Here is a 21,151-nt window from a genome sequence, read left to right on the forward strand (position 1 = left end):
AGTTGGTATAGTCACATGACCTGTAAGTCCAATCAGGGGCGGGCTACCCACGTGACAGCACGGCCCAATCAGAGCCACACAACGCGGAAGCCAGACAAGGTAAATATACCGCGCGTCTTAGCCTCGGCGCTCCGGTGCCGAGAAGACGCCGTTTGAAGTCCCTCCACTGGTAAACACGCTGTTCTAGGACAACATAATGCTGAGGCGGTAAGACTAGATAGGCTGATTTTAATGTGCGCCCGTATGGCGTCTTTCCCCTCATTCTCTCCGTCAGATGAATATAGAAGGGAGGCAAGACCACACTTACCGGTCGGAAGTGGGTCCAAGAGTTTCACAGAGCCATATTGGTAATGGTATGAAAGCTAAAGGTGCCCCCCAGGTAACGAGCATTTTTGTCTATTACTAGGTGCAATGTAGTGTTAAATACGCAGCAATGCTACCGGCAGATGTCTACATATATACATATATATGTGTTCTATTTTTTTGATTTACAGCATTTTAAAGCACAGTATCGCTGGCAGTGGCACCTTAAATTTTCGTTTGCCCTGAAGAAATTGCCTGATACAATACCTAAGGCAATGAAACATGTCGGCTGCGGGTTGAATATGAATCGATAGGTAGTATTCATACCCCCCTTTTATATTACGTGTTTACTGTAAGCGACAAGAAAATATAAATAAAGAGATAGTTGCATCTTGTTGCGCAGTATTGTGTGTGTTATATGTTGAACGTTGTTAGTCCTTGTCACATATACGTTTTGCGTACACTGCTCCATTCACTGTCTTTCTCTTTACTTTGGGTTTTCGGACACGTTTACGTTAAGCTATTTGACACCGATGATGAGAACAGGGCCAACCTGGTGAGTACCAACCAGGGGTCCCCATTGGTGGTGCGCCCGTGAGGTGTCATCTAGCTATTCACACTTTTTTCTAATGTTGTCCTTCTAGTGGATGTTTGTACTGTGTTGTTGGGTTATTTGTTTATCAGAGACGGGCTTATTTTTAAGTTTTGGCATTGGACTGAAACAGAGCAATAATCTCTATAATTAGAGATATAATTAGAATGATCATTTGACAATCTATAGCTGTTTACAGTTTTACATTTTTGTGTGCCTTGAGGACTGGGTCAATTTATGATTATTCCCTGAAGAAGGGCCACTTATGGCTCGAAATGCATTGGGCATCTAATGGAATCCGGATTAAATGTTTATGTTTATAAACTGCATGATTGTATGTGATTATAAATGTATAGGGTGATCTACGATGGTCTGAACAATGAAAATGTAATAATGTAAATTACATGTTGGTCATTGGAATATTTTTTTTTTAATTTAGTTTTTGGGACATAGAAAAGAGAAAATAAGCAAATAAGTTTTGGTTTTTGAAAATAAATTGGAAAAGTTTTTCCAGCAACAGTGGTCGAGTGTGATTTCACTCGAGGTAAGAAGGTTCACAGATTGGCACGGTATTAGGACAAACGTGCTACCACCGTAGCACGCTTTAAATAGATTGCAAACTACCAGTTTACAGGTAAAGAAAAGGTTGTGCTTCTCCAAATTTATAAATTTTAGATTAGTTGGTATCCCCAAACCTTCACTACATTTTCATATGCCAGTTCTTCCTGCCCACAGAGGCAACTCGAGATTCGCAGTGGGATCCCAGCACCATTAGTTAACAATTTGCGGTATACTCTCCCGCATATCCACAATCTTCTGACAGGGAAGAAAGCTTTTATGCCTCAGTGGTTGGCAGAGTGGGACTTTTGATTACAGACATTGTGATGCCTACTGCCATTTTGTCTTGGGCAGCAGCACAGGACATTAGAATACCATCATGCTGCATGCTACCATTTTTGATCAGGCAATCTCCAGTACTGGATGGCCACGCTGCACACAGCATTAAAACGTCATCAATCTGCATGCTGCCATTTTGGAACATGCAGTTTCCAATTGCTGTAAAGACAGTAAGTGGTGTTGTGATTTGTCTTGTGGAAAAAATAGGTTTCAAAGAACGTATTTGAATGTTTAAACAAACCCATACGATGAATGCAGAAATGTCTAATACTTCATCCATAAGAAGCGCGGTTAGAATGCCTTGAACATTCCACAGCCTCCTATAAATACCCACAACATTCTAATTTCCTTATGACACTATATGATTCTAAGTCTAAGAACCACTTAACCTTAGGAAATGAACCCTTCCAGAACCATCCAGAATTACATATCAATACAACACTTCCTTTCTTTCAAAAAAAATATTAATTAAATAAAATAATTAATGAATGAATAGTAAACTTAGTACAGAACATTATAACACAGAAGATACCCCGCACAGTACAGGGGCCACCATGACACGAAATAGATATACTATCCCCCACAGTCCTACCCAGGAACATCGACACTCGTCATACTGGAACTGGCTCCCATCAGGTCCAGCCCATAGAAGGCCCTCCGCCAGCCCCAGATCTTATAACATTTACAGGGACAACCCTTACTCCGGTATGTGACGTTTTCAGCCGCCATTCCATTTCATTCTGCAAGAGTGGGTCTCTGGTGCGCCCCAGTGTCTAGCTATCTCTCTTTTGGCCACTAAGACCTAACGAACACAACAGGTGCTTGAATCTGGGTCATAATTAAACTCTTAAACAAAAATGTCATAAAAAATGAATGGATCACAACAATTTATTACATATATAATTGTCAAATCTGGCAGGAACCACCATTTTCCTTTTAGATCGAACATCCCCTTTAACATTTTCCTTTTGCGAATTGTCCACCACCCTTTGTGGTTGTTCATCTGTGTGTGTGTGTTCATTTCAGACTGAAAGGAATCATGAATACTATTGCTTCCAATTATATTTGAAACATTCCTAGCACGCTAATAGTATAACAATGTTGTATGTGCTGCTGAAAGTTGATGCTCAGGCATCTGGATAAATACACAAAATAATCCCAGCTGTGTGGAGGGCATGCACTTTTTCTGTGAAAGCACACAACGTCTGCCCAATGAAAACATGTACTCCTGGCTCCCACCATGTGGGCGGAGCCAAAGCCCCTCTCCTGGTGATGCTCACATAATTGTGTGGAGACAGCTGCACTGTCAAGCTAGACCATACAAATTCTGTGTGGCCATCTTTGTTCGTTATCACATGCTGTGGGCGAGGATGCAAAGATCCTTCTGCTGTAGTCAATGAAACATAAAAAACAATAACAAAGGTAAGTGACTTTTTGTCAAATTTTGGCATTTATTTTTTTCACAAAGTTTGCTGCTTGTAACGCTGCTGTTCGTGCAGTACATCTTGCTGTGAACACTTAAGCACTTTCAAATTGACTGACCTCTAGTCACAAGACAAACACATTTGATTTTACCATGTGATGAGTTGCTAACTGCATCAGAGGATGCATGCCCCCCACATTAACTACATTGCTTGCACTGTTCATAACTTTATGCTGTATTATAATAGTATCACAGATGACTTGTGTTCTTACATACTGAATCCCTTTGTTTTGTAGGGTCCATCGGAGAAACGGTCTGAAAAAGCAAAATCCTGTAAACGGTGTGTAATTTTTGAATTTTTTTTTCTTCAGATTTTTGTTTAAAACATTTTATCAGTGTGTTGAAATGCATTAATGTTTAAATAACATTCTGGAATTATTTTATTTCGACAATAAGTTATGATACTGTTGAAAATGAAGACTGCCTAGCATACGTGAATCAAGAGACCCACTGGGATTTTCTAAGTTATTTTTTCTTCCCTTTAAAGTATTCTTTTTAGTAATAAATAGTAATGCAGTAGGAAAACGGGCCAAATCTATATGACTACTTCCATTTGTGGGATGTGATTCCTATGGAATTGGATTCGGTATCCCAAACACTGGGATTCAGACGTGGAATCTTGTTCTAGTTCCACTGTTCCTCACTTTGTGTGATCCTGCTGATCTGTAGAAGTGGAATGTGATTCTGCGGTCTTGGGGTTCCACGTGTCAACATCCCCACTGTTTTATTGTTTATTTATATCAGTTTTTTCTATAGCACGAGCTACATCGTGTTGACACAGCATATTTTTATGGATGAGTTTATGGAATAAAGGCAATGTTACATTATTCTTCTCGAGAAACGGAGGCAAATTGTATTGTTCCTTTATTTTGCCTATCGATCAGCTACTACTAGTTTCCTAAAACTGGCTAAATCGTAGCACAGCCACAAATTTATATAGGCAGATGTTCAAGTTCAAAACTGAATATTAGGTTCGAATATAGATCACGGAATTTTAGTGAGGGTGAAATTAAGTCTTGCACTATAAAGACTATTTGGCAGGCAGGTATCTTCATGGCGTGATTGAAGAAGCCAAATCGATTAACGTTTTCTTTAGGAATTCTTTCATACCGCTCTTGAATGAATGGGCCTTCTGCAGGTCTTGAGGAGTGCTAATCCACGATATTGTGGTTTGCCAAAGAAAATGATTGATTCAAACTTTTTTTTCCTGAAATTGGGGATTTCAATTGCTAGTTCTTTTGTTTGGAGCGTTTTCTGTTTTCTCCTAGTATATGTACTTTTCATTCAAAGTAACTTGAGGGTTGTGATGTACATCATTATATGTTATGTACTCTGTAACAAGTATAAAGCGTTTCACAACAGGGCGCTAGTTCAGAGATCTCACGACTGGCGAAATGTACTCCGTTTGCTTTGTGTTTGTGATTTACTGCTTTTTCAGAATTCAGTGACATTTTTTGTGGCAGTGATCTCAGGAATTGTGGTCCACTCTTGAGGTAATTAAAGATTGGAGTATCGTTTCTAGATGACCCTGTTCTGGGATCACATATTTAAGATTGTTACTTGTGTTTAATTGCCACTGAGCGATTTTGTTAACATTTTGGAGATAGTGCGTTGTCGAATATAACACCCAAGAACCTGCCTTTATTTGTTGTCATTAGTCTGGGCCTGAAGGGTTCGAGTTTGATATCCAGTTCTGGGCATGCGTCATTTTGATATTCACTAATATGAGAAGGAATTCGCTTTTGTTTTCATAACTGAACATAAGTGTTTAAATAGCCCAGCCTGAGTTATTTCATGTTTTTCTTTAGGTTAGCAGCATCTTCTTCATCACTAAGTTTGAGGTAGACGTGAGTACGATCAGCCTACTGATGTCTGTTAAGTGTTAAGGTGAACTTCTTTGATTTTATTTTTTTCGTTGCGTCATTTAACATTTACTTAAAATAGTGCAGGGACTAGTTTAGAGTCTCATGTTACAACATGGGGCAATGGTGATGGATCTGAAAAATATCCTTTCTGACAGATACTTCTGACCACTGATGTCATCACCTTCTAATGCTTCCCAGGCGCCAGAAACTTATTACACAGCAGTGCTCCTGCACTCTGCTAGGTGGCGCCGCACAGCCTGTGCTGTAAATGCCACCTCTGCTCGCTGACATCTGTTCATTTCTTTTTATGCCTTGCTATACAGGTCCTGAGCTACGCTGCCAACTTTGTCAGTTTTCCGATGACTCCTAAAATTATTTCAACCAGTGTGCTTGGGATGATATTCTCATCCAACACAACTGGTTTCCAGCCATGCCGCGAATGTAGGTAACAAATACCAGCCACAGGCCTGTATGAGGTGTATGTTAGGGCTCGGGTGACAGCTCCAAGTCATGTGATAAGTGCGCCCTCATGCACCCAAAGGCCATTTGGGCCCAGGATGAAAAAATCAGAAGTCGCATCATTGGGTCCATTCTCACAAACATTTACCTTTGATCTTGAAATCTTGCGGTAGGTCAAAGTCCAAGTTTAAGCCAAAAAAAGCTTGACCCCATCCGCCACTGATTCTGAAGAGAATGCGCCAAGGTGTCACAATGTCTGATGCAACACTTCAAGGTCTCGGCAACAGAAGCGATTTCTCAGTTGGTCCCTATGTGCCTTGAGTTTCCCAGGTCGTCGCCACCCCTGCAGCATATCAACGCCTTCAAGAAGGCCATGCTTCAAATTGCTGGTGTAATTCTGGATCCCTTTGGAGAGCCTTTGGGTTCCAAAAACACACAGGGGCCTCCTGTCAGGTTTACACTGCAAGTCCATCCCTGGCGACGCCTGACCCATTCGGTCCCATTATCGGGGCTATGCAGACTCTAGTGTTGAATATTTCTTCAGTCTGAAATCAACAGCCTTCCATTCTGCATTGATGCTGGTACTAATACCACCAGAGATGGAAGTTAATCTGGTACAGATGCCAAATTCGGACCCTGGCCAATGTCGCACTACGAAATCACAAATGACAACCAGCCATTCTGCACCCTGAGTCTTGCTGGGTGCCTCTGCCACATCCAACTACCAGCAGTGGCTCCTTTATCTTTTTGGTTCTGACTCTAATCCTGTGCTAGAGCGGAGAGTATCACAGGATATTGATGATGATAATAGAGATGTCCTACTCAACCCTCCCCCACTGCTCTGATGATGCCTTATACATGGATATACATAATTCAAGTGGTCTTGGTACTTCACCTAAGATAGATCTTGACTCACCACTTGGGCCACCAGCCAAGGAAAGTGCCTCATTTGCTGTACTGGTTCGAGGGCAGCTGAGGCACTATAATTGCAGCTACCCCAGTTAAGACCATAACAAATTATGTTACAGCCTTTACCAGCTGCTTTGGAACTCTTACTCTCTTTTAACAATGCTCTCACTAATACGTTGATAGCTCCCTGGTCAAAACCCTGTTCTTGTTTTTCTGTGATAGACAGGTGGCCAGACGCTGCAGACTGGCACCTGGTGACCCAGGTTTCGTCACCACGCTTATTGTACAGGCCTCACTGAGTAAGGTGACAACTAGCTCATTTGCAACCACTCCTCCGGATAGAGAATCCAAGAGGATTGAAGCTTTTGGCCAGCACGTTTTTCTTCCTCCAGTCTGGCATTGCTGTCTGTAAATGCTGGTTGTTTACTGGGCTGATACACACATGCCCTGTGGGATATGGTCCACAAGATGTTGCCAACAGTACCATAACACCTAAGGTCCTGTTTATCTTAGACGATTCATGATGGCCAGGATGCTGCAAAATACGTTATCCATCTTAGGTCTGGATACTACATATTGCCTAAGGCGGGCAGTTGGCACCAGTGGTGTACTTCGTTGACATGTGTGGATTCTCCGTTGATGTGCAGACCTCCCTTATTGATATGCCTTTTGATAGGTGTTGCCTTTTTGGTGAGAAGTTAGATTCTGTGTTTAAGTGCTTTTAGGATTGCAGAGCGTGGGCCCCTACCAAACATTTTCCAGTTCAATTCCATAAGATTCAAGGCTATTCCAGAGGGCTAGCACATAGACAGCCTTACCAATCTACACACCAGGTATCCCAGTCGTTTTAAGAACATGTTTGTTAGTCTGGCAGTCACCGTGCGAAGCAGGAGGGTCCTCAGTGTTCCAACTCCTTTTCGCCTGCTGCAATGGCCACCAAATCACTTTTGTTTGCTCTTAGTGGTGAATGCCAAATCCCTGGGGGGGGGGGGGGGGCAGAATTTGACTTTTCCACCAAGGTTGGCGATTTATCAAGTCCAATAGATTGGTCTTATAAATCATTCAAAACAGCTTTGCTTTACCTTTTCTTTTTGCCCCACCCACGATTCCTCCCACAAAAGAGGGAATTTCATACAAGCACATATCCATTCTGTAACAGGTTGTTTCTCCCCAAAGGTACTTCATTCTAAAGACTTAATTGCTTTGACCCCAAAAGAGCACTGAGCTTTTATATAAATCATACCAAAGAACACCAGGTGGACTAACAGCTCTTTGTGGGGCTCTCTGGAGTGAAAAAAGGCACGGCCGTGCAGAAAAGGACTATCTCCCGCTGGCTGCTAAATATTGGCCATAAAGCAGCCTCTGGAAGGACTGCAAGCTCATTCCACCCGACCCGAAGCTGCTTCCACTGCATTGGCACACAGAGTTCCTGTTTTGGACATCAATCCGACAGCTACATGGGCGTCACTCCATACATTCATAAAGCACTGCTGTCTGGACTGCTAGGTTCACCGAGACAGGCATTTCACCTGCTCAGTCCTGCAAGACTCTTTGTGTGAGCAAATTCACAGACCCACCTCCTAATGTGTAACTGCTTTGGTATCTATTCAGAAAGGGAGGATTCCGTGGTTAGAAATCTCTATCAGAAGAACAAGTTACGTACCTGCGGTAATGCTCTTTTTAGTAGAGACTATCTAACTGCAAGTTCCTCACTGACTTGTCTTCCCTGTTCAGTGAATTGGGCTCTGTCCAATAATAGGGTCCCAAGTCTAGGAATTTGTACACTGGTCAAAGCTAATTTGCTGTTAGAGCTCTGCATCTGGGGACGCGGCAGCTCGAAAGCAGCTGAGGTCTGCGTGAGGCTTGGTGCTTATATGGGCCTGCTCGTCATTTCCAGAGCTGAACTGCATCAGTGAGAGCCACACAGCGCTACCTACCGGCATGCAGAGCTACTGCTCAAAAGCTTCAGGAGTAAGTCTAACACCTAGGGAATATTTAGAAGATGAGGAATCTGCAGTTAGATAGTCTCTACCAGTAAGAGCATTACATAAGTTAAGTAGCTTTTTTTTTCTGTTCCAAGTCATTAATGATACCACAGTGGATCCTTAGTTTGGTCTTGATTTTTTCCAACTTTACACCCTTTGAACCATTGCACAGCTGCTCACTGTATCTCTTGACTTTAAAGACCATCCTCCTCTCAGTGATCACTTCAGCTTGTCGCATGTGTGTACTTCGAGCACTTTCAGTGCACCTACTATACACCTTTTTCCCCAGACATGCTGGTGCTGAGGACTCGGGTAGTATTACTGCCACAAGTCATGTGTCTTTTCCGCATTTGGCAATCCATCACTCTGCCAGTGTTATTTGCTCCCTTTAATGGCTCATACCTGGGTCTCTCACTAGGCTTGCTCAGCAGACTTCAGACTGTACAAAACGCTGCAGCCCGATTAGTCTGCGGTGTCCCGCTTCAACACCGCATCTCTCCCTATCTACGACACCTTCATTGGCTGCCTGTTGCAAAGCGAATAGAATTTAAGGCTCTAACCTTTGCTTTTTGGGCAGGAAAAAGAAAAGGGCCGGCCTACCTAAGGAGGAGACTCCGTCCTTATCTTCAATCCAGATCCTTACGGTCTAATAACAAACACTTCTGTAGTAGGGGATATCTGTGTATAGTCATAATCTTGTGAATAGTCCCGCTCATGTGCGTGGACCCGGAGCAATCAAAAAATAATCTCTTAAGCTATCTTCATTGCAATCCTACATAGACACTTAAGAGAAAATTAAAGACAATAATGCAGCCTGTACCTACAAGGCTACACTGTCCAGTACTTCAGCTAGACATGCCAAGGATATAACATCAATAACTCATTTAACACAATCTGTCAAGTTTCACCCATAGATAAACTTTCCTCCCCTCACCAAATCCTTGGAATGATAGAGAGGAAGGTAGGGACAGACAAGCCTCTATAGACTGCTATTATGTGTCTAGAAAAGGGATACCGTGCCTTTAAGGAACTCTCTGGAGACACTCGGTATCCCAGCATGCTCAGCCCCTTCCTTTTACTTTCAGTTCTTTTTGAAGGTGCATAAAGCAAGGCCTGTAGCATACATCACAGTACCATTTTCTCCACCGGGGAGGAGGGCGGGCGCTTATAATACCGGGTGACGATACGAGGATCGGCTCACTACTTTACGGACCCAATGAAGCTCAAACGCATGCTTGAGGATGTGGAAGAACGAGACATGGAGCGCGACATGGAAACTAATAACCCGGATGGTCTATCGGCCTCGGCTTCTGCTTCAGGGTACAAGTGACCACGTTAGGTCTCATCATAAAGTTTTCTGTGCTCTGTTGTTATTAAAAGCCTGATGGGCTTATCTGTTGTTGGGTTCCTACCGGATAGGTCTCAAGTTCACGGATGTCCTGGAAGTCTCTTTAATTTACCTTTCGGGTTCAGGCTGGCGTGGTCCAGCTGCTATTGCTCTGACCCTCTTATCTAAAGTTGGCTCTCCTTGTTGGCTCCAATGAGAAGATGGACGGTGATGTATACAGTGTAAAGTGTTGTCTAACTCCAGACTTTGGTACACTGGCAGGCTACCCGGAGTAGACCGGATTCGTTCTGGCAATACTGTGTCTCTTTGACTATTGATTACTGATGTTCTACTGTTCTTTGCTTAGGTTATTCGCCACTGATGCGATGACTTAGATTCTACTAGCCACTTCGTGCCTTCGTGCCTTGATGTGAGATATGACGCCAGAATATCTCCCAATAGGCCATGATGTTGTATTCTCAAATTTCTGCTCGATAAGTATAGTTTAGTGATCACTCAGAAATTATTCTGCTTTACCAGGAATGTATAATGAGTGTGCGCTGTTGGCCACATGTCGGTTTTGCTGCATCATTTCAACGTTCCACTGCTTGCATAGCCTTTTATATGCATTTCCCGTTATGTATTGCTGTTCCAATGTTTATACATGACTAGGTTTAGGCGGGGGGGTTACTGCGGTTTTCCTCACGTCGCCATGCTTCTGTATCACAATTGGGGTGGGTGGGGTGGGGGGTTGCGTGGGGTTGGGAGGGATGGGTGCTGTGTTCTATGTTTTGTATTATTTTTCCTTCTCTCTCCTTCATTCTCCTTCTTTCTTTTTCCTCTCCTTTCCGTACCACTTCTTTCTTTTCTGATCTATCTCCTTGCTCTTGACTGGACAAGTTGTATCATACATATGATGTGTTTGTATATCTATACTCAGACTAGGCGTGCTATATCATTGGGTATCCAGGTATCTGGTGGTGGTTTTCGACTGTATTTCATCTTAAAGTAGCAGAACAATATGTCCTTTACATGATGCGCCGAGTACTATGTTTTCCCTTGGGTCTCTTGGTACAACCATGACACATACACCATTGTAAATGTCACATAGAACGCTGTCCACTCCACTTGGTACAACCTCTCTTGATCGATTGAAAGTTTTATCCATGAATGTTAAGGGTCTGAATCAACCCGTTAAAAAACAAAAGATATTAGAGTATTTGCGGAGACAAAAGGGGGACATTGTTCTGCTACAAGAAACCAAATTGGATGCTAAACAATTCTATACTCTGCGCAACAAGTTTTATACAGAGGTTGTAGGATCAAGTGCACTCGGTAAAAAGAATGGGGTTCTGGTATTATTGTCAAAGAAGTCCAAGGTGGAGCTACTGTCATCCTCGTCAGATGAAAAAGGTCGCTGGGTTACGGTGAAACTCACTAGGGATAATACGGAATTCTTTGTCACTAATGTTTACGCACCTAACACTAATGATTTCGAATTCTGGCAGGATTTAGTCAAACAGATTGCAACGGTACCTGATACGGCGATACACATAATTGGGGGTGACTTTAATCTTCCGTTTGACCCGGCCTTAGATAGGGACTCTAAGTGTACATTCAAGCCAAACAAGTCACATAATGCCTTCATCAAACTATGCCAACAATTCCATTTAATTGATGCGTGGAGAATACAAAACCCTACTGATAGAGACTACACATTCTACTCTCCCCCTCACGACTCGTTCTCCCGTATTGACTACATTTTCATTACACAAAATGGCGTAGCAAGGATAGAGGATACTTCAATTGAGCCAAGGGTACTGTCGGACCATTCATGTATATCTCTATCCATTAATAACATTAAACCGTCCCCTAAACAAACGTCCTGGAGACTCAATGAAGAAATCCTGCACAAAGAACAGAATAGGACTAAAATCCTGGAGGCTATTAGATCTTATTTGGAGACTAATGTGAGGGGGGACACTTCAGAGCTAGTGCGTTGGGAGGCCTTGAAAAGCACAATAAGGGGGGTGTGCATCAAAATCCGTTCAGCAATGAATAGGGATTGTAATGCGAAGTTAGAAGGGTTGGAAGCTGAGATAGCTACTTTAGAGAATAAACACCAAATGACAAGGGACCAGGAAACGTTCAATATCATGACCCACAGAAAATACGAATATAACAAGCTAGTGAGCGAAAGGGCGGGAGTGTGGCTGGATAGGAAACGAAGGTTTAAGCTATGTGAATCTAACAAAGCCGGTAAGAGCCTGGCAGCATACTTAAAATTTAAAGTACAAAAGAATGCTATTAATGTTATCAAGGACTCGGCGGGAGTCGCTCATTCGGACCCCCAAAAGATAACCGAGGTCTTTAAAGACTTTTATGAGGACCTATACGCTAAAAACGAGTTGGTGGTGGAGGACAAAATTCAGGAATATCTACAAGAATGTGTACTACCGAAGTTAAAGCCTGAGGAGCAACTCAGTCTGAATGGGCCGATCCTGGCTAATGAGGTGGAAAAAGCGATCAGGGGGTTAAAATGTGGGAAAGCGCCAGGTCCGGACGGCTTCACGGCCAAATTTTATAAAAGTTTTGCAACGGACTTGGTTGATCCTCTTCTAAACCTCTTTCACGAATTTACGGAGTCAGGAGAAGTAAAAGGCACGTTGGCAGAAGCGACTATTGCAGTCCTGCCTAAGGACGGCAAAGACCCGTCACTTCCAAAGAACTACAGGCCGATTTCCCTGATTAACCTTGATTGTAAATAACTAGCCATGATCTTGTCAGCCCGTCTGCAAAAAGTCCTCCCTACCCTAGTACATCCGTCTCAAGCGGGTTTCTTAAAACATAGGCTATCTAGTGATAACACCAGAGTACTGGCCCATGCTCTAGAAAAAGCGAAACTTTTGACAACCCCCACGGTGGCAGTCACACTAGATGCGGAAAAAGCCTTCGACAAGGTAGATTGGTCCTACCTTGAGGCAGTTTTACGCAACTTCAACCTAGGAGAGACGTTTACTAAACTCGTAATGGCTTTGTATGCCGGCCCTACTGCTAAGGTCAGAGCGGGCGGCTCCTTCTCTTCCTCTTTCTGCCTAAAACAAGGGACGAGACAAGGCTGCCCACTATCGCCTTCTCTGTTCTTATTGGCAATAGAACCCTTTTTGTGGCATATTAGACACAATGAAGCCATTGCTGGGGTTCCATTTGGTGATTGCACTGTAAAATTGACTGCATACGCCGACGATGTCCTGATCTTGACGGAAAAAGCTGACGAGGCTATCCCGGCCTTGATGGACACAATTGAGGGGTTCTCTAGAGTCTCAGGATATAAATTAAACAAGGATAAAACAGAGGTTAAGTTACTAAACAACATCGGGGATAAAGGACTTCTGGGAGCATCTGGCCTTACCTGGCAACCGAAAGCTTTTAAATATTTGGGCCTAGACTTTGAGAAGGACTTGATTACGACTCTGAAGTTAAATGAAGACTCAACATTAAAAAAGATATCCACTTTGCTAGACAGCTGGTCACCAAAATTTTTGTCCTGGTGGGGTAGGGTTGAGACTCTAAAAATGATGTGCACGCCTATAGTTAACTACCTGGCTAGCATGCTCCCCATGACTTTCTCAGACGAATTTATTAAGAAGGTAGACAAGCTGTTCAGAGAGTTCCTATGGCGAGGGAAAAAAGCCAGGATATCACTTAAAAAGCTGCAGCTAGCAAAAGATAAGGGTGGCCTGGGCCTGCCCTCGTTTAGGAACTACCAAACAGCCTTCCTCTGTAAGCAAGGGGCACTTTGGCTGGTTGAGGATACGTCCTACACTCCAGTATGGCTAACTATTGAACGGTCGTTATTGGCAGATGCACCCCTCTCGTCTCTCCTCACCATGGATCTGGCCCATATACCTCACTCTAAATATATCCTTCTAAATACCAGAAGAGCACTTCTCCGACTTGACCAGTACCATAAGACTGCTCGGGTGATTAAGAGATCCACCCTACTCTCACTATGGCATAACCCTAAGATCCGGATAGAAGGGAAAACCCTTTTTTGGGAAGTGTGGGCTGGGAAAGGTATACACATAGTGAATGACCTCTATGATAATGGCAGACCCCTGCCCTTTTCGACATTGCAAGAAAAGTTTAGCTTACCACCCATAGAATTTTACCAGTTCCTAAAACTGAAGGCCGCTATCTCCAAATGCCCCCTCAACACAGACTTACCCTGGCTTGTGACCCGGCTACGAATACTATACCATGCTGACCACTTTGTATCGAGAATATATAAATTGCTCCTCCCCCTACCCAAGAAACCACATAGGCTGACCGAAATTAAGTGGGAATCGGAACCTAATTCCACAGGCATTGCATTAGACTGGGAGGTGATACACAACACCGCACTGACAAACAAGATATCCCCGATCCTATGTCAAACGAAATATATGCTGTTAAATAGAGTGTTCTGGACCCCCCAGAGATTGTTTCAATGTAAACTGAGGGATACGCCTACCTGTTGGAACTGCCATGAAGCTCCTGGTGACTTGGCACACATGTTTTTTCATTGTTCCCTATTACGATCATTTTGGAGTAGAATATTTACATACGTTCAACAAGTACTTGGAATCACACCTGTCCAAGAATTCATATATGTCATTTTAGGTCCTCTGGAAACACAATTGCCGGACATTCATGACAGACAATTGCTTGATATTATGCTGACATTGGCGTGCAAGGTCATTCTTTACAAATGGAAAAATTTTGACGAAGTCAACTTCAAAATGTGGCTGGAATGGCTTTCATTTTTAAGAGGGGCAGATAACCCTGCACTACAGTCAGCCACTTGGAAGCCCTCAAACAAAAAACTCTGGGCATCCCTGGATGCGTCATCCTCCCACTTTGATCCACCATGATATGCATCTCAACACTCTGCTTTCCTAGACAGAATCTAGGTGGAACTTGTGATGTTTGCTTTTGTTTTTATATACTTACTGTATGTTCTCTACTACCCACACAGTCTACCACGTCTGGGTAAACCAACTACTATTGCCCTATGGATACACCTGTCCTCTCTCTTCTCGCCTCTTTCTTCTCTTCTCCTCTAGCTTTTCTACTCTCTACCTCTCTTTCTCTCTCTCCCTTTTCTTATCTTCTTCCCTTGATTTGCTTTTTGATTACTGTAAGTGTCATGATCCCAAGAATTTGTTCATTTGTACCTTTAAAGATTTATTGTATTGTCTTTACTTTTATTTTTATTCTTCAATAAAAAAGATTTGAAATAAAAAAAAAAAAATTAAAAAAAAAAGTTTGGCCTGAATACTACTCACTTCTTAGGGTGTGCAGTAGACCCTAGTGTTGCGCTCCACTGACATGCATGGGTGAGATCCACTGGTGTCCCTAATAAATAGGTTTTTTGACGTGTTTTCCGCCTTTTTGGCAAAAAGGCTGATTAGAGTGTTTTAGAGAAAGCAGAAACCTCAGCACAGACTCTGGACCTGTCTACTCCTGCACAATAGTTTTCTCAGCATTCTTAACACTTTACTTCCATGAATGGTGGACAATCACGTTAGGCAGATGGGTCCTTCAGATTGTCCAATAGTGCTATGCTCTTCCATTCCTTTCTGACCCACCTCAACCTACTGCCACATCAGAGTAGCTTTTGAGGACCATCATCCATTTTGCTGTAAGAGTTGAAGATTCTACCGCCCAAAGGGGCCATCAATTGGGTGCTGGCCTCAAAAGTTGGGCTTGGTTGCTACTCGCACATCTTCCTTGTGCTGAAGTAGGATGGGGGCCTTTGCCCTTTTTTAGATATTTTGCTCTCTGAATGCCTTCCTCCAGAAGGACAAATTCAGAAAGCTCACCTTGGACCTGCAGGATGGTACTTTCATGTGCTCATTTTGTAGTCCCACAGATGCTACCTGTGGTTGCTGCACATAATTTGAAGTTGGAGAGACTAGTTTTCCGCTACCTGGATGGCTGGCTGTTAAAGTCAGGCTCACCACAGTCATAGACCACCTCCAGATGATGGTGAATTTCCTAAAGTCTTTGGGGTTCTCGATCAACAAGCTGAAGTTGCACCTGACTTTCTCAGAGGCTCCATTTATTGGTGCCATTCTGAGTGCAATGCTTTCAGGGCCTTTCCTCCACCGCAACCAGTCCAGGTCATTTGGTATATGATCCCGATGTTTCAGCCCTGGTCCTCGATGTTGGTGAGAGAAGCTATGGTTCTCCTTGAACTGTTGGCCTCATGCATCCTTCTCGCCCCCTTGACCAGGTGGCATATACTTGCTCTGCAGTGGGATTTCAAGTCATAGCGGGCCCAGCACCACGAAACCTCTTGAATATCACTCATGTATCGGAGGAGACTGCACAAGGTTTGCAGTGGTTGCTATGCAACTGCAACCTGACCAGAGATGGACCCCTCTCCATTCCCCATCCAGAGCCAACAGTGGTGATGAATGTGACACTGCTGGGATAGGACAGTCTTCTTAAAGAGGAGGAGGTAGAGGTCTCTGCTGGAAACCCAGCTCAACTTGTAGAGCTACGGGCCATCATCTTGGCACTAAGGGCCTTCTGCCAACCATTGGGGAAGGTTGGTGCAGGTCCTCACATACAACACCTCTTCCATGTGGTACTGCAACAAGCTGGGTGGAGTGAGGTCAAGGGTCCTTTGCAATGAGGCGCTGCTCTTCTGGCATTGGCTGAAGCATCTGTGCATCTTCCCTGAACTTCAATCACCTGGCACGTTTTTTAAATGCCAGGACAGATGAGCTCAGTCACAGATCTCGAATGGCAGTTACATTCTGAGGTGGCTTAAGACTTCTTCCAAAAGTGGGAAGAGTCCAGGCTAAAAATGTTTTGCCTCCCTCAAGGATGTCCTGTGTCAAGACTTCTGTGCATTAGTGTTCCAGCGAATGCTCTCTCTAGGAGACACATTCAGGCTAGAGTGGAGCATGGGACTCCCGAACGCCTCACTGCCACTGCATTTCTTGCCCTAAGTTCCGAATAATAAAAACTAGTGGCTCTGGATTGGGCCAAAAGAATTTGGTACCAACATTTTTGTGCATGAGCATTTGTCCTCCGATCATGCTGCAGCTGCTGGAGGATCTTCTTTCACGGCACCATGGTAGAGTTCAACACCTGAACCTGCACAATCTACACCTCCGGCTGTGGAGATTGAACATAAACAGTTAACTGCCTTCTGACTACCATCTGGAGTTGTGGACGTCATCCTTGCTTCCAGATGTACTTCGATAAAGTCTGCCTATGCCGAGAACTGGGGTAAAATTGCAGCCTGATGTGGAGTTCGCAACACAGATCCCTTGCCAAGTCAAGTCAAACTGCCAGATGCTGTAGTTTTTGTTTTGTTCCTGGCTAAGCAAGGCCTTTCAGTTGGCACTGTTAAAGGCTGATTTTGGGCCTTTCAGCCTTTTTACATTTACCGTACCAACAGACCTAGTTTAAATCACCTGTTGTGATGTTTTTTTTTTTTATTAATGGTTTGACACACATTCTGTCTCAAACTGTTTGTGATGCCAAAATGGGATCTTAAGTTGGTCCTTACATTCCTTATGTGCCCTTCATTTAAGCACATGCATAACAGCTTGCTGCACCTTCTGACATGCAAAACTGTCTTTCTCACTGCGATCACTTTCGCTTGAGTGAGCTTCAAGTGCTATCGGTGCAACCAGCCTATGCAACCTATTTCCCAGACAAGCTTGTGTTGCGGACCATGGCAGCGTGTTTCTGTTTTGACTCAGTTTCACATCAGGCAATCCATCAGTCACCCAACGTTGTTTGAACGTCCTCGAAAGAGGGGGGAGAAACTCCATTAATTGGAACCCAGAAGAACTTTAAACTTATACATTGATCACACTAAGGAACATCGGTAGGACAATTCGCTCTTTGTGGGTTTCTCTGGGACAAAGAAAGGTGGCGCAGAAAAGGACTCTGTCTCAGTGGATAGTCCTCTGTATAAAGACCTGCAACACACTGATCAAGGAGCAGCCCCCAGATGCACTGAGGGATCATTCCTCTAGAGCTACGGCTATTATGTTTTATTTCTGTAGTTAATTGATGTGCATTGTACTAAGCAGGTTACTAAAGACTGCTTATCCACCCAAACTGATATTACTTTTGTCTCATAGAGACGTCTAGCCGCACATTCCTTAACTTAGAATATCCCCAGGCGTCAGACTGCATCCGTAAAACTTTCTGCAACAGCACCTCTGTGCACCGGGGGTGGCGCCGCACGGCTCCGCCCTGACGTCGTCCACGTGATGTCAGCGGAGCCATATATGTGCGGAAGCCCTGCAGTGCTGCTAGTTGAGGCAGGCGTCCATTGCTCCAAAGAGGGGTCTCACGAGTTAATGTGTTCCACCACCCCATCCTACGCAGCGCCTGCCTCCGACAGAAAATATCAGCCGCGTGGCCGGTGGCAGAGGTCTTCGAAGCGGCGCAGAATACAGTAGGGTGTGGAGGGAGTGGCGCCCCATGAGCTACCGCTCAACCGCATATGCCGGGTCTTCCCTGTCCCCATACCACCACTCGTTGAGGACCAGCAGATGTGAAGGCTGATAGTGTGAGAAAACATCCGATGTGGCCAGGCCCCCGGAATACGTAGAAAAAAAACATGTGCGCAGTGCTACTCTTACTCTGCCCCCCTCCCACAGGAACTGTCCCAGTGCCACATTCACTTGCTGGAACCATCTGGGTGGAATCTGATAAGGATGATTCTGTAGTTGATGTGGGAGGTGGGGAAGGGCCACCATTTTGAATATGGCCGACCGACCACATATAGATAGGGGCATATGGGACCAGACCTTAATATCTTCCCGAACACGATCCCACACTGGCACCAGGTTGGGCTCCCAGGACACAGCCGGCACATCAGACAGGAAAACCCCCAGATACTTCAATCCTCCCACTGCCAACTGAACAGATAGAGCCCACGTTCCCAGCCTCTGGCGACCCCCAACACCCAGATCGTGGATTTACGCGGATTCCTATATAATCCCGAGGTTTCCCCAAAGATCTGTAAAATGCCCAACAACCACGGCCCGACCTGTCCAAGGCGGTAAGAAAAAACAGGACATCGTATGCATATAATGCAATTCTGTCCGAGAGCCCCGGGGACCACTCGAAACCCTGCAGCTGGGCATCTATGCGCACCCAGGCCGCCAGCAGCTCCATGGCGAGCACAAAAAGGTATGGGGAGAGGGGACATCCCTGTCGCGTACCCTGCCTGATAGCGAAGGGGCGAGAAGTCGCAACCCCCACACACACCGACGCTGTCAGATCAGTGTAGAGCAGCGTAAGATAGGCCAGGAAACGCGGGCCAAGAGTAAGCCTCTGCAGGAGGGCAAATAAATATACCCAGCTGAGGGAATCAAAGGCCCTGTCCATATCAGCCAGCAGAAGCGCCGCTGGCTCCCCCAATTGTCCGCTGGCCGCCACCGCTTTGTAGCTGCCCTGATGTTGTGGCGGGTCGCCCTCTGGGGCATGAACCCAGGCTGGTCCGGGTGTACCAGAGTAAAAATATGTGAGTGAAGGCGGTTAGCCAGCGCCTTGGCCAGTACCTTCGCTTCTACGTTTAAAAATGAGATGGGACGGTACGACACATGGTGTTCCAGGGCCCTGCCGGACTTGAGAAACACCACCACCTCCGCGTGCCTCCAGTCTTGGGGGTGCCTCCTTCACCACCGGGTGATAATGCGGGGCCAGCTGCATAAAACACTTCTTAAAAAAATTCACTGGGGAATCCATTCGGTCCCGGGGCTTTCACAAGGTTCAGCTCCCCCAGGGCTGTACCCAATTCCTCGTCTGTCAACGGCCTGTCCAGTTGGTCCCCCACCTCATTCGATACGGCTTTAGGTGGAAGGTCCCATATAAATTTAGCTATGACCTCATCCGTGAGACACTCCCTCGGTATGTAAAGATCCTCGTAGTAAGCTGCTAAGCTCTCCGCCACCGGCAGAGGCTCAGTAAGTGGCGCCCCCGTGGGACCCATGAATCTCGGCAGAGTCTGGGCATGAAACGCGCCCTGGCACAAGCGATGCAGCATCTTACTGGATTTGTCCCCGCATTGGTAAACCCCGCGTTCGAGGCATGTGGGCTGCTGAATTCATATCTGTTGCATAGATAGCCGCCTAGTGTTGGGTCCGGATGATTGCACATTGTTGTCCTGGAAGAGTCTTCGAAGTATCACGAGATAGGTGGCTCCTCCCCTGGACTACAGTGCGCATGGGCATCGACTCCATCCCCAGATTGTTTTTTTCCGCCATTGGGTTCGGATGCTTATTTGATCACTCCAGTTCGGAACCAATAGAAACCTTTCTTTTTGGCCCGAAGGCCTTTACTATATCGTCGGTATTGTCTTGCGATCGGTGCCCAGTTCTGTTCCAGCTCAGTTCCCGAGTCGGACATCCAGAGGAGTCGCGTGGCTCTTCGGCGCTGAAGGCCCGGTCGACGCCAGAGGCCTTATTCGACGAACCATCATGGAACGGAGCCCGTTCAAAAGGTGCCCCGTGTGCAACTCGAAATATCCTCACATCGACGTCCACCCGGTGTGCAACAAGTGCCTGTCGCCGGATCACGATGAAGCCAACTGTATGGCTTGTTCTCGTTTCCGCTCCAAGAAGACGATTCGACTTCGGCGTGCAGCGCGCCAGGAGGCCCAGCAGACGGCACCTGACCCGGTGAACATTTTCGATACCGAGGAGGAAGAGGCAGACAAGCAGGAAGATCAAGAGCCGATGTCCAATCCAGCAGCGGAGATCGACTCCAGCTACGACGCTGATGTTGAAATGCTCGATACTGAAGAAGTCGTCGACGAGGTAGGAGACAACGATGGGGCCTATGGAAGATAGCTCAAGCGAGGAGCTATGCCCAACCGCCGAAACTATTCATACGGCTCAGGTCGAGGGATCGCCACATGGCCTTACCCAAGATCTTACACTGGGTTCTACAGCCTCGCCTCCAGGCCCGGCTTTGGACACTTCTAACGAGCCACAAATTGTGAAATCGAAACCGAAAGAGAAAGCTTCGGGGTCTACACAACCGAAAGCATTAGAGGCGCCATCGAAACCGAAAGTGCGTGTTGCTTTGGTCGGCTCGAAGTCTTCTGAACTATCGGCGCCGACAAAGCTTAAAAAGGTTATCGACCCGGTGAGGTCGCTAAAGGGTGTTGAGCCGAAGACTGGGACACCGAAAACACTGGTCAAGGTCGTCGACCCGAAGAAATCGGCGCCAAGGGCCGTCGACACAGACAAAGGACTCGGACCTCAAAAACTTGTCGATCCTGCGCGTCGGCCGGACAAGGCCAAAAGC

General features: G+C 45.3%; 1 protein-coding gene across 2 annotated transcripts in view; it reads left to right on the forward strand.

Annotated features, from left to right (window-relative positions):
* The window catches only part of SENP7 (SUMO specific peptidase 7), a 1,147,653-nt gene that overhangs the window by 1,018,928 nt on the left and 107,574 nt on the right, over positions 1 to 21,151 (forward strand). For both annotated transcript variants that reach the window (XM_078657763.1, XM_078657764.1), the window contains exon 19: positions 3,512 to 3,555. In XM_078657763.1, coding sequence (XP_078513889.1) covers positions 3,512 to 3,555 — 44 coding nt within the window. The remainder of the gene's footprint in view (positions 1 to 3,511; positions 3,556 to 21,151) is intronic.

The sequence above is a fragment of the Lissotriton helveticus genome, chromosome 8 (genome assembly GCF_964261635.1).
Source record: "Lissotriton helveticus chromosome 8, aLisHel1.1, whole genome shotgun sequence".
Classification (NCBI taxonomy): domain Eukaryota; kingdom Metazoa; phylum Chordata; class Amphibia; order Caudata; family Salamandridae; genus Lissotriton; species Lissotriton helveticus.